General features: G+C 53.6%; 1 protein-coding gene across 1 annotated transcript in view; it reads left to right on the top strand.

Moving 5' to 3' along the window:
- The window catches only part of LOC122542059 (ammonium transporter Rh type B-like), an 89,814-nt gene extending 77,089 nt beyond the window's left edge, over positions 1–12,725 (top strand). Inside the window, exons 5-7 of the mRNA XM_087985078.1 lie at positions 1,377–1,543; positions 8,584–8,721; positions 12,588–12,725. Coding sequence (XP_087841204.1) covers positions 1,377–1,543; positions 8,584–8,721; positions 12,588–12,725 — 443 coding nt within the window. The remainder of the gene's footprint in view (positions 1–1,376; positions 1,544–8,583; positions 8,722–12,587) is intronic.
- The last annotated feature ends 3 nt before the right edge of the window (positions 12,726–12,728 follow it).

The raw sequence follows: 12,728 nt of genomic DNA, 5'->3' as shown, positions 1-12,728 counted from the left end.
GCCCTGTCTCTGTGTGACTGACTGACTCACCGCTTGATACTGCAACCCTGTCTCTGTGTGACTGGCTGACCCTTTGATAGTGCGGCCGTGTCTCTGCGTGACTGACTGACTGACCCCTCGATAGTGCGGCCCTGTCTCTGTGTGACTGACTGACTGACCCCTCGATAGTGCGGCCCTGTCTCTGTGTGACTGACTGACTGACCCCTCGATAGTGCGGTCCTGTCTATGCGTGACTGGCTGACTGACACCTCGATAGTGCGCGTCTGTCTCTGTGTGACTGACTGACTGACCCCTTGAGAGTGCGGCCCTGTCTCTGTGTGACTGTCTTGACTGACCCCTCGATAGTGCAGCCCTGTCTCTGTGTGACTGACTGACTGACCCCTCGATAGTGCGGCCCTGTCACTGTGTGACTGGCTGACTGACCCCTCGATAGTGCGGCCCTGTCTCTGTGGGACACGCTGACTGACCCCTCGATAGTGCGGCCCTGTCTCTGTATGACTGACTGACTGATCCCTCAATAGTGCGACCCTGTCTCTGTGTGACTGACTGACTGACCGCTCGATAGTGCGGCCCTGTCCCTGTGTGACTGACTGACTGACCCCTCGATAGCGCGACCCTGTCTCTGTGTGACTGACTGACTGACCCCTCAATAGTGAGGCCCTGACCCTGTGTGACTGACTGACTGATCCCTTGGTAGAGTGGCCCTGTCTCTGTGTGACTGACTGACTGACCCCTCAATAGTGCGGTCCTGACCCTTTGTGACTGACTGACTGACCCCTTGGTAGTGTGGCCCTGTCTCTGTGTGACTGTCTGACTGACCCCTCGATAGTGCGGCCCTGTCTCTGTGTGACTGACTGACTGACCCCTCGATAGTGCGACCCTGTCTCTGTGTGACTGACTGACTGACCCCTCGATAGTGCGACTCTATCTGTGTGTGACTGACTGACTGACCCCTCGATAGTGCGGTCCTGACCCTGTGTGATTGACTCACTGACCCCTTGGTAGTGTGGCCCTGTCTCTGTATGACTGTCTGACTGACCCCTCGATACTGCGACCCTGTCTCTGTGTGACTGTCGGACTGACCCCTCGATACTGCGACCCTGTCTCTGTATGACTGTCTGACTGACCCCTCGATAGTGCGGCCCTGTCTCTGTGTGACTGACTGACTGATCCCTCAATAGTGCGACCCTGTCTCTGTGTGACTGACTGACTGACCCCTCGATAGTGCGACCCAGTCTCTGTGTGACTGACTGACTGACCCCTCGATAGTGCGGCCCTGACCCTGTATGACTGACTGACAGACTGACCCCTGGATAGTCTGATTGTGAGGAGACCCTCCGTACCTTCTGCTGCTGAGTTTCCCCTCTTCCCTACAGGTACCCTTTACCTTTGGATGTTCTGGCCCAGTTTCAACTCAGCTGTGACCAATCTTGGCAGTGCCCAGCATCGAACCGCTCTCAACACCTACTACTCCCTGGCCGCGTGCACCCTTGCCACCTTCGCCATCTCCAGTCTTGTTAACCAGGAGGGCAAGTTGGACATGGTACGTACCCTGTCACACTGCCCCTTGGTGTGAGACTCTCCATTATAACACTCACTCTCTCTCTCTGTGTCACACTGCCCCCCAGTGTGAGACTCTCCATTATAACACTCACTCTCTCTCTCTGTGTCACACTGCCCCTCAGAGTGAGACTCTCCATTATAACACACACTCTCTCTCTGTGTCACACTGCCCCTCAGAGTGAGACTCTCCATTATAACACTCACTCTCTCTCTCTGTGTCACACTGCCCCTCAGTGTGAGACTCTCCATTATAACACACTCTCTCTCTCTGTGTCACACTGCCCCTCAGAGTGAGACTCTCCATTATAACACTCACTCTCTCTCTCTGTGTCACACTGCCCCTCAGAGTGAGACTCTCCATTATAACACACACTCTCTCTCTGTGTCACACTGCCCCTCAGAGTGAGACTCTCCATTATAACACTCACTCTCTCTCTCTGTGTCACACTGCCCCTCAGTGTGAGACTCTCCATTATAACACACTCTCTCTCTCTGTGTCACACAGCCCCTCAGAGTGAGACTCTCCATTATAACACACTCTCTCTCTCTGTGTCACACTGCCCCTCAGAGTGAGACTCTCCATTATAACACACTCTCTCTCTCTGTGTCACACTGCCCCTCAGTGTGAGACTCTCCATTATAACACACTCTCTCTCTCTGTGTCACACTGCCCCTCAGAGTGAGACTCTCCATTATAACACACTCTCTCTCTCTGTGTCACACTGCCCCTCAGTGTGAGACTCTCCGTTATAACGCTCTCTCTCTCTCTCTCTGTGTCACACTGCCCCCCAGTGTGAGACTCTCCATTATAGCACACTCTCTCTCTCTCTCACACTGACCCTCAGTGTGAGACTCTCCATTATAACACACTCTCACTCTCTGTGTCACACTGCCCCTCAGTGTGAGACTCTCCATTATAGCACACTCTCTCTCTCTCTCTGTCACACTGCCCCTCAGTGTGAGACTCTCCATTATAACACACTCTCTCTCTCTCTCTGTCACACTGCCCCTCAGTGTGAGACTCTCCATTATAACACACTCTCTCTCTCTGTGTCACACTGCCCCTCAGTGTGAGACTCTCCATTATAACACACTCTCTCTCTGTGTCACACTGACCCTCAGTGTGAGACTCTCCACTATAACACACTCTCTCTCTCTGTCACACTGTCCCTAAGTGTGAGACTCTCCATTATAACACACTCTCTCTGTGTCACACTGCCCCTCAGTTTGAGACTCTCCATTATAACACACACTCTCTCTCTGTGTCACACTGCCCCTCAGTGTGAGACTCTCCATTATAACACACTCTCTCTCTGTCAAACTGTCCCTCAGTGTGAGACTCTCCATTATAACACACTCTCTCTCTCTCTCTGTGTCACACTGCCCCTCAGTGTGAGACTCTCCATTATAACACACGCTCTCTCTCTGTGTCACACTGCCCCTCAGTGTGAGACTCTCCATTATAACACACTCTCTCTCTGTCAAACTGTCCCTCAGTGTGAGACTCTCCATTATAACACACTCTCTCTGTGTCACACTGCCCCTCAGTGTGAGACTCTCCATTATAACACACTCTCTCTCTGTGTCACACTGCCCCTCAGTGTGAGACTCTTCATTATAACACACGCTCTCTCTCTGTGTCACACTGCCCCTCAGTGTGAGACTCTCCATTATAACACACTCTCTCTCTCTGTGTCACACTGCCCCTCAGTGTGAGACTCTCCATTATAACACACTCTCTCTCTGTGTCACACTGCCCCTCAGTGTGAGACTCTCCATTATAACACTCTCTCTCTCTGTGTCACACTGCCCCTCAGTGTGAGACTCTCCTTTATAACACACACTCTCTCTCTGTGTCACACTGCCCCTCAGTGTGAGACTCTCCATTATAACACACACTCTCTCTCTGTCACACTGCCCCTCAGTGTGAGCCTCTCCATTATAACACACTCTCTCTCTGTGTCACACTGACCCTCAGTGTGAGACTCTCCATTATAACACACTCTCTCTGTGTCACACTGCCCCTCAGTGTGAGACTCTCCATTGTAACACACTCTCTCTGTGTCACACTGCCCCTCAGAGTGAGACTCTCCATTATAACACATTTTCTCTCTCTCTCTCTGTCACACTGCCTCTCAGTGTGAGACTCTCCATTATAACACGCTCTCTCTCTGTGTCACACTGACCCTCAGTGTAAGACTCTCCATTATAATACACTCTCTCTCTCTCTCTGTCACACTGCCCCTCATTGTGAGACTCTCCATTATAATACACTCTCTCTCTCTGTGTCACACTGCCCCTCAGTGTGAGACTCTCCATTATAACACACTCTCTCTCTGTGTCACACTGCCCCTCAGTGTAAAACTCTCCATTATAACATCGTCTCTCTCCCCCCCTTTCTCTGTCTCCCTCTCTCCCACACTCTCTCTCTCTCTCTCTCCCCTCTTCTCTGTCACTCTCTCTATCTCCCCCCTCCTTTCTCTGTCTCACTCTCTCTGTCTCCCTCTCTTCCACCCCCCCACCCCTCCTCTCTCTCTCTCTCTCTCTCTCTCCACGACGGATGCTGCCTGACCCAGTGCGATCTCCAGTCCTCCCGGGTTTCAGTGCTTTTAATGGTCTTGAGTTCAAAGGATTGCAGACACCTCAATTTTGTGGGGTTTTGTTTGGCAAAACAAGTTCATTCTTCAAGTGGGGCAGCATGGTGGCTCCGTGGTTAGCGCTGCTGCCTCACGGCGCCAGGGACTCAGGTTCAATTCCAGCATCGGGCGACTGACTGTGTGGAGTTTGCACATTCTCCCCATGTGTCTGCGTGGGTTTCCTCCGGGTGCTCCGGTTTCCTCCCACAGTCCAAAAGATGTGCAGGTTATGGTGGGTTGGCCGTGGGAAATTGTTCCGTAGTGCCCAGGGATTTGCAGGTTAGGGTGCATTGGCCGTGGGAAATTGTCCCATAGTGCCCAGGGATGTGCAGGTTAGGGTGGATTGGCCGTGGGAAATTGTCCCATAGTGCCCAGGGATGTGCAGGTTAGGGTGGATTGGCCGTGGGAAATTGTCCCATAGTGCCCAGGGATGTGCAGGTTAGGGTGGATTGGCCGTGGGATATTGTCCCATAGTGCCCAGGGATGCGCAGGTTAGGGTGGGTTGGCCATGGGAAATTGTCCCATAGTGCCCAGGGATGTGCAGGTTAGGGTGAATTGGCTGTGGGAAATTGTCCCATAGTGCCCAGGGATGTGCAGGTTAGGGTGGATTGGCCGTGCTAAATTGTCCATAGTGCCCAGGGATGTGCAGGTTAGGGTGGATTGGCCATGGGAAATTGTCCCATAGTGCCCAGGGATGTGCAGGTTAGGGTGGGTTGGCCATGCTAAATTGTCCATAGTGCCCAGGGATGTGCAGGTTAGGGTGGATTGGCCATGGGAAATTGTCCCATAGTGTCCAGGGATGTGCAGGTTAGGGTGATTGGCCATGGGAAATTGTCCCATAGTGCCCAGGGATGTGCAGGTTAGGGTGGATTGGCCATGGGAAATTGTCCCATCGTGCCCAGGGATGTGCAGGTTAGGGTCGATTGGCCATTGGAAATTGTCCCATAGTGTCCAGGGATGTGCAGGTTAGGGTGGATTTGCCATGGGAAATTGTCTCATAGTGCCCAGGGATGTGCAGGTTAGGGTGGATTGGCCGTGGGAAATTGTCCCATAGTGCCCAGGGATGTGCAGGTTAGGGTGGATTGGCCGTGGGGAAATTGTCCCATAGTGCCCAGGGATGTGCAGGTTAGGGTGGATTGGCCGTGGGAAATTGTCCCATAGTGCCCAGGGATGTACAGGTTAGGGTGGATTTGCCATGGGAAATTGTCCCATAGTGCCCAGGGATGTACAGGTTAGGGTGGATTGGCCATGGGAAATTGTCCCATGGTGCCCAGGGATGTACAGATTAGGGTGGATTGGCCGTGGGAAATTGTCCCATGGTGCCCAGGGATGTACAGGTTAGGGTGGATTGGCCGTGGGAAATTGTCCCATGGTGCCCAGGGATGTACAGGTTAGGGTGGATTTGCCATGGGAAATTGTCCCATAGTGCCCAGGGATGTGCAGGTTAGGGTGGATTGGCCGTGGGAAATTGTCTCATAGTGTCCAGGAATGTGCAGGTTAGGGTGGATTGGCCATGGGAAATTGTCCCATGGTGCCCAGGGATGTACAGATTAGGGTGGATTGGCCGTGGGAAATTGTCCCATAGTGCCCAGGGATGTACAGGTTAGGGTGGATTTGCCATGGGAAATTGTCCCATAGTGCCCAGGGATGTATAGGTTCGGGTGGATTGGCCGTGGGAAATTGTCTCATAGTGCCCAGGGATGTGCAGGTTAGGGTGGATTGGCCGTGGGAAATTGTCTCATAGTGTCCAGGGATGGGCAGGTTAGGGTGGATTGGCCATGGGATATTGTCCCATAGTGCCCAGGGATGCGCAGGTTAGGGTGGGTTGGCCATGGGAAATTGTCCCATAGTGCCCAGGGATGTGCAGGTTAGGGTGAATTGGCTGTGGGAAATTGTCCCATAGTGCCCAGGGATGCGCAGGTTAAGGTGGGTTGGCCATGCTAAATTGTCCATAGTGCCCAGGGATGTGCAGGTTAGGGTGGATTGGCCATGGGAAATTGTCCCATAGTGTCCAGGGATGTGCAGGTTAGGGTGATTGGCCATGGGAAATTGTCCCATAGTGCCCAGGGATGTGCAGGTTAGGGTGGATTGGCCATGGGAAATTGTCCCATCGTGCCCAGGGATGTGCAGGTTAGGGTCGATTGGCCATTGGAAATTGTCCCATAGTGTCCAGGGATGTGCAGGTTAGGGTGGATTGGCCATGGGAAATAGTCCCATAGTGCCCAGGGATGTGCAGGTCAGGGTGGATTGGCCATGGGAAATTGCCCCATAGTGTCCAGGGATGTGCAGGTTAGGGTGGATTGGCCATGGGAAATTGTCCAATGGTGCCCAGGGATGTACAGTTTAGGGTGGATTTGCCATGGGAAATTGTCCCATAGTGCCCAGGGATGTGCAGGTTAGGGTGGATTGGCCGTGGGAAATTGTCCCATAGTGCCCAGCGATGTGCAGGTTAGGGTGGAATGGCCGTGGGGAAATTGTCCCATAGTGCCCAGGGATGTGCAGGTTAGGGTGGATTGGCCGTGGGAAATTGTCCCATAGTGCCCAGGGATGTACAGGTTAGGGTGGATTTGCCATGGGAAATTGTCCCATAGTGCCCAGGGATGTACAGGTTAGGGTGGATTGGCCGTGGGAAATTGTCCCATGGTGCCCAGGGATGTACAGATTAGGGTGGATTGGCCGTGGGAAATTGTCCCATAGTGCCCAGGGATGTACAGGTTAGGGTGGATTGGCCATGGGAAATTGTCCCATGGTGCCCAGGGATGTACAGGTTAGGGTGGATTTGCCATGGGAAATTGTCCCATAGTGCCCAGGGATGTGCAGGTTAGGGTGGATTGGCCGTGGGAAATTGTCTCATAGTGTCCAGGAATGTGCAGGTTAGGGTGGATTGGCCATGGGAAATTGTCCCATGGTGCCCAGGGATGTACAGATTAGGGTGGATTGGCCTTGGGAAATTGTCCCATGGTGCCCAGGGATGTACAGGTTCGGGTGGATTTGCCATGGGAAATTGTCCCATAGTGCCCAGGGATGTGCAGGTTAGGGTGGATTGGCCGTGGGAAATTGTCTCATAGTGTCCAGGAATGTGCAGGTTAGGGTGGATTGGCCATGGGAAATTGTTCCATGGTGCCCAGGGATGTGCAGGTTAGGGTGGATTGGCCATGCTAAATTGTCCCATAGTGCCCAGGGATGTACAGATTAGGGTGGATTGGCCGTGGGAAATTGTCCATAGTGCCCAGGGATGTACAGGTTAGGGTGGATTTGTCATAGGAAATTGTCTCATAGTGCCCTGGGATGTACAGGTTAGGGTGGATTGGCCGTGGGCAATTGCCCCATAGTGCCCAGGAATGTGCAGGTTAGGGTGGATTGGCCATGGGAAATTGTCCCATAGTGTCCAGGAATGTGCAGGTTCGGGTGGATTGGCCATGGGAAATTGTCCTGTCGTGTTCGGTGCAGCAGTCAGAGGGAAATGGGGTCTGAGTGGGTTACTCTTGAAGGGTCGGTGTGGACTCATTGGGTTGAAGGGCCTGTTTCCACACTGTGGCGGAATCAAAAAACGCCAAGGGGCAGAATCCCAACCTGCTTCATGTTTACTCATGAGACATTCCCTCCAGACCAGGATTGGGTTGGGATATCTGGTCAGCATGGACGGGTTGGACCGAAGGGTCTGTATCCATGCTGTACACCTCTTTGACTCTATAACTGCCTCTAATGAAATGATACCTTTCCTTGGAAAAGGGCACCAAACCTGCTCACGGTTCCCCTGATGTGGTCTTCCCAACACCTTGGACAGTTACAATCAGACCCCCCCACCATACTCCTCGATTCCTATCCCCTTGAAATCAGGGCCAGCATTCCATTAGCCCTTCCCAATTCCCTGCTGCCCCTCTGTGCTAGCTTTCACGCAGTAGACCCTTTTGGGTTGCAGCTCTCTGCGGGACTTCCACCCCACCCCCCCCCCCCCCCCCCCCGCCCCATGTAAATAATACCCTGTCCTTACCCTTTCCCTTCCAACTTTCCTAATTTTCCAACTGATTTTGCCCGTTTCGGGATTCAGCCAGAGCAGGGCGTCTGGGGTTGAATATTGACCGAGACACTGGCTGTGGAATCCAGACTCAGTCGAGCAGAGGTAACCGTGTCTCCTGCTGAATTGTCCGGGGGGGGGGGGGGGGGCGGGGGGGGGGTCGCTGCAGCACCGCTGACTGGTGGGAGGCTGCCATTGCGGCGTGACGTGTTTACATCGGTTCTTACCCCACCCCTCTGACCTGGAGCTAACCCTGAGGGGGAGAAGGTGCAGGGGTGGTTTTAGACAAGGTGGGAAGCTGTGGGTGTGTGTTTGGAGGGAGGGGAAAAGTGTGTCCTAACCGTGGGGTTTGTCCATCTCTGGCAGGTGCACATCCAGAACGCGGCGCTGGCTGGTGGCGTGGCCTTGGGTACAGCCGGGGAAATGGCCATCATGCCTTACGGCTCGATGATCGTGGGCTTCATCGCTGGGATCATCTCTACGCTGGGCTTCAAGTTTCTGACAGTGAGCTGGAGCCCGTTGTTTCCTGTCCTATTGTCACACGTTACAGTGAGAAGTTTTGTTTTGCGTGCTGTCCAGCTAGGTCCTACCATACCGAGTGCGTCAGGGTCATGGAACAGAGCAAGGAATATAATGTAATGGCTGCAGAGATGGGGAACATGGAGAGCGGGATCAACGTTAGATTTAAAAATTTGACAGGTCCATTGAGAAGTCCGATAACAGCAGGTGTTACGACACAGGGTAAACCCTTGAACCAACTTAATTTTATCCCGTGCAGTAATCTGTAAAAATTCAAGTGGCCAAAAGCTATTTAAAGTAAAAATGAACAACTTTAAAGAATAACAGAGAGTAATTAACTAACAACAGTATAGAACTCCTTCCTCTAACCTATCTGTTACCTTCCCTTCTACAGTACCAATCTGATAAAACTCCCAATTACGATTTACAAAACCACCCTTCTTATCACAAAACCAGGCAGCTTTCAGTCCTTGTATTTGGATCTTCCTATGTCTTCTTCTTCGGAATTTCTGCATCACAGGTTGCTGATCGGAAAGGTACTTTTAAGAGAGCTATTTTTCAGGCAGCCTGTTTACATGCTGTTGGCTTGGCAGTTCTCCTCCCAACTGTTCAGTTTTCCTGCAGTCTAATACCCCCCCCCCCCCCCCCCCCCCCCCCAGAGCATAGGATTGTGTCATTGGCTTTTAAGATGGTCAATATACTCAATTCACAATGGATTGGAGTTTGGTAGTTTTGCATGGATAATTTACACTGACTGGCCGAATTCAAATTTCTTTTTGTCTCCAGGCAATGAGCTAATCGTGTTTTTTGACCTAGTGTGACATTGTTGCCTTATTGAGAACACTTAGTGCAGTGCTGCTGCTTTTAAATCTCTTAAAGTACACCCACACATTCATAGAAAGAAGCTGTGCTTCAATCCATTGTGTGCGTTTCATAGAATCATAGAATCCCGACAGTGTGGAAACAGGCCCTTCGGCCCAACAAGGCCACACTGACCCTCCAAAGATTAACCCACTCAGATGCATTCCTCTACCCTATATTTACCCCTAACTAATGCACCCTAACCTGCACATCCCTGGGCACTATGCGACAATTTAGCATGGCCAATCCACCCTAACCTGCACATCCCTGGGCACTATGGGACAATTTCCCCACGGCCAATCCACCCTAACCTGCACATCCCTGGGCACTATGGGACAATTTCCCACGGCCAATCCACCCTAACCTGCACATCCCTGGGCACTATGGGACAATTTCCCACGGCCAATCCACCCTAACCTGCACATCCCTGGGCACTATGGGACAATTTCCCACGGCCAATCCACCCTAACCTGCACATCCCTGGGCACTATGGGACAATTTCCCACGGCCAATCCACCCTAACCTGCACATCCCTGGGCACTATGGGACAATTTCCCATGGCCAACCCACCCTAACCTGCACATCCCTGGGCACTATGGGACAATTTCCCACGGCCAATCCACCCTGACCTGTACATCTTTGAACTGTGGGAGTAAACCCACGCAGACCCGGGGAGAATGTGCAAACTCCACACAGACAGTTGCCTGAGGCTGGGATCGAACCCGGGTCCCTGGCGCCGTGAGGCAGCTGGGCTAACCACTGAGCCACCGTGCCGCCCAAAGCTTCCGTACCTCGTGCCGGATGGAAGGGGGAGGAAGCGATCCTAACTGGGGTGGGAAGGGTCTTTGCTGATGTTGACCGCCTTCCTGAGGCAGTGTAGGTGGAGGCAGTTGGCTTGGGCTGTGTTCACAACTCTCTGTCGTCTCTAACGTCCCTGGGCAGAACAGTTGCCGTGCTGAGCTGTGATGGACCTGGAGAGAATCCTTTCCCACGGTGCACGGACAAAAATTACTCCGAGTCTTTCTGGACATGCTGAGGAAGGAGCGGTGTCGGTGTGCTTGACTGACCGTCACATCGGCGTGGGTGGACCAGGACAGAGCGTTGGCGATCACCGTTCCCAGGAACCTCACCCTCTCGGCCATCTCTCCCCTCAGCTCCTACTGATGTAGACAGGGGTGTGTGCCCCCCCCACCCCCCCACTCTGTTTGCTGAGGTCAATCAGCAGCTCACATCGAGGGAGAGGTGATTAACTTGACACCATGTCCCTCAGGCTCCTTTCTATACTCTGTCTCACCATTGTTTGAGATACCACGGGTGGTGTCACCAGCGAATTTGTAGTGGGAGTTAGTCTCTCTTCTCAATTTGGGCTGGTCACCCCCTTCCTGGGGCCAGGGTCAGGCTGGAGAGGCAGAGTAGGCCTCTCCCGAATTGCCCCCAAGGGGTATCCTTCTGAGAAGTACACGTTTCAGCGCAAAAGGAGGTCATTCAGCCCTTTCCATCAGGCCGGTGCTGACCCTGTGAAAGGTCTATCTCGTCAGACCCGTCGCCTCCCAGTCCCTCCACTGCCCCTGGAGTTTCCCAGGGATCTGTTTCCGTCACTTCACCCAACCTCAACGGCACCACCATCAGGTCCTTCCAGATCAGGACAACCAGATCTACCTCGCCTGGAGTCTGTCGCCATAAGCGCTGGAACTGTACCTCTGGTCCACTCTCTCTCTGTCTGTCTCGCTCTGTCTCTCTCTCTCTCTCTCTCTCCCTCTCTGTCTCTCTTCCTATCTGTCTCTCTCCCTCTTTGTCTCTCCCTCCCTCTCTCTCTTTTCCTCTCTCTCTCTCTCCCTCTCTCCCTCTCTCCATCTCTCCCCCTCTCTGTCTCTCCCTCCCCCTCTCTCCCCCTCTCTGTCTCTCCCTCCCCCTCTCTCCCCCTCTCTCCCCCTCTCTCCCCCTCCTCTCTCTCCCCTCTCTCCCCCTCCCTCTCTCCCCCTCCCTCCCCCTCCCTCCCCCTCCCTCTCTCCCCCTCCCTCTCTCCCCCTCCCTCTCTGTCTGTCTCTTTCCCTCTCTCTCTGTCTGTCTCTCTCCCTCTCTCTCTCTGTCTCTCTCCCTCTCTCTCTCTGTCTGTCTCTCTCCCTCTCCCTCCCCCTCCCTCTCTCCCCCTCCCTCTCTCTCTCTCTCTCTCCCTCTCTCCCCCCTCCCTCTCTCTCTCTGTCTGTCTCTCTCCCTCTCTCTCTCCCTCTCTCTCTCTCCGTCTCTGTCTGTCTCTCTCCCCCTCCCTCTCTCTCCCTCCTCCCTCTCTGTCTGTCTCTCTCCCCCTCCCTCCCTCTCTCTCCCACCCTCTCTCCCTCTCTGTCACTCTCTCCCTCTCTGTCTCTCCCTCCTCTCTCTCTCTCCCTCTCTCTCTCTCCGTCTCTCTCCCTCTCTGTCTCTCTCTCCCTCTCTCCGTCTCTCTCCCTCTGTCTCTCTCTCTCCCCCTCTCTCTCTTCCTCTCTGTCTCTCCCTCCCTCTCTCTCTCTCCCTCTCTCTCTCTCCCTCTCCCTCTCCCTCTCATTTCTCCCTCTCTCTGTCCCCTCCCTCTCTCTCCCTCCCTCTCTCTCTCTCCCTCTCCCTCTCTCCCTCTCCCTCTCTCCCTCCCTCTCTGTCTGTCTCTCTCCCTCTCTCCCTCCCTCTCTGTCTGTCTCTCTCCCTCTCTCTCTCTCCCTCTCCCTCCCTCTCTCTCTGCCTCCCTCTCTCTCTCTCCCTCCCTCCCTCTCTCTCTCTCCCTCCCTCCCTCTCTCTCCCCCTCTCCCTCCCTCTGTCTCTGTCTGTCTCTCTCCTTCCCACTTCACGATGCTCCCTAAAGCCTGACCACTCCGATCAATCCATTGCACAGAGTAACTCTCCCTGGTGTCTGGGGATTGTGGGAGAAAGGTTCAGGTCCTTTTATCCAGTCGGATTACTGAACCAGGTGTCGCCAACGCGCAGAGCGCTAACTCGGGATTTCCTTTCTCTCCACCAAGCCGATACTGGACTCCAAGTTGAAAGTGCAGGACACGTGTGGTGTGCACAACCTGCACGGGATGCCGGGGATTCTGGGAGCCGCGGTGGGAGCCATTTTGGCTTCATTGGCATCAAAGGAGACCTATGGAGATGGGTGAGCA

This window comes from Chiloscyllium plagiosum, unplaced genomic scaffold (genome assembly GCF_037043375.1).
Source record: "Chiloscyllium plagiosum isolate Xiang-an unplaced genomic scaffold, Cpla_swu_hap1 HiC_scaffold_50, whole genome shotgun sequence".
NCBI classification, from domain to species: Eukaryota; Metazoa; Chordata; class Chondrichthyes; order Orectolobiformes; family Hemiscylliidae; genus Chiloscyllium; species Chiloscyllium plagiosum.
The sequence above is the reverse complement of the archived record's forward strand: the minus strand, read 5'-3'. Positions and strand labels throughout refer to the sequence as shown.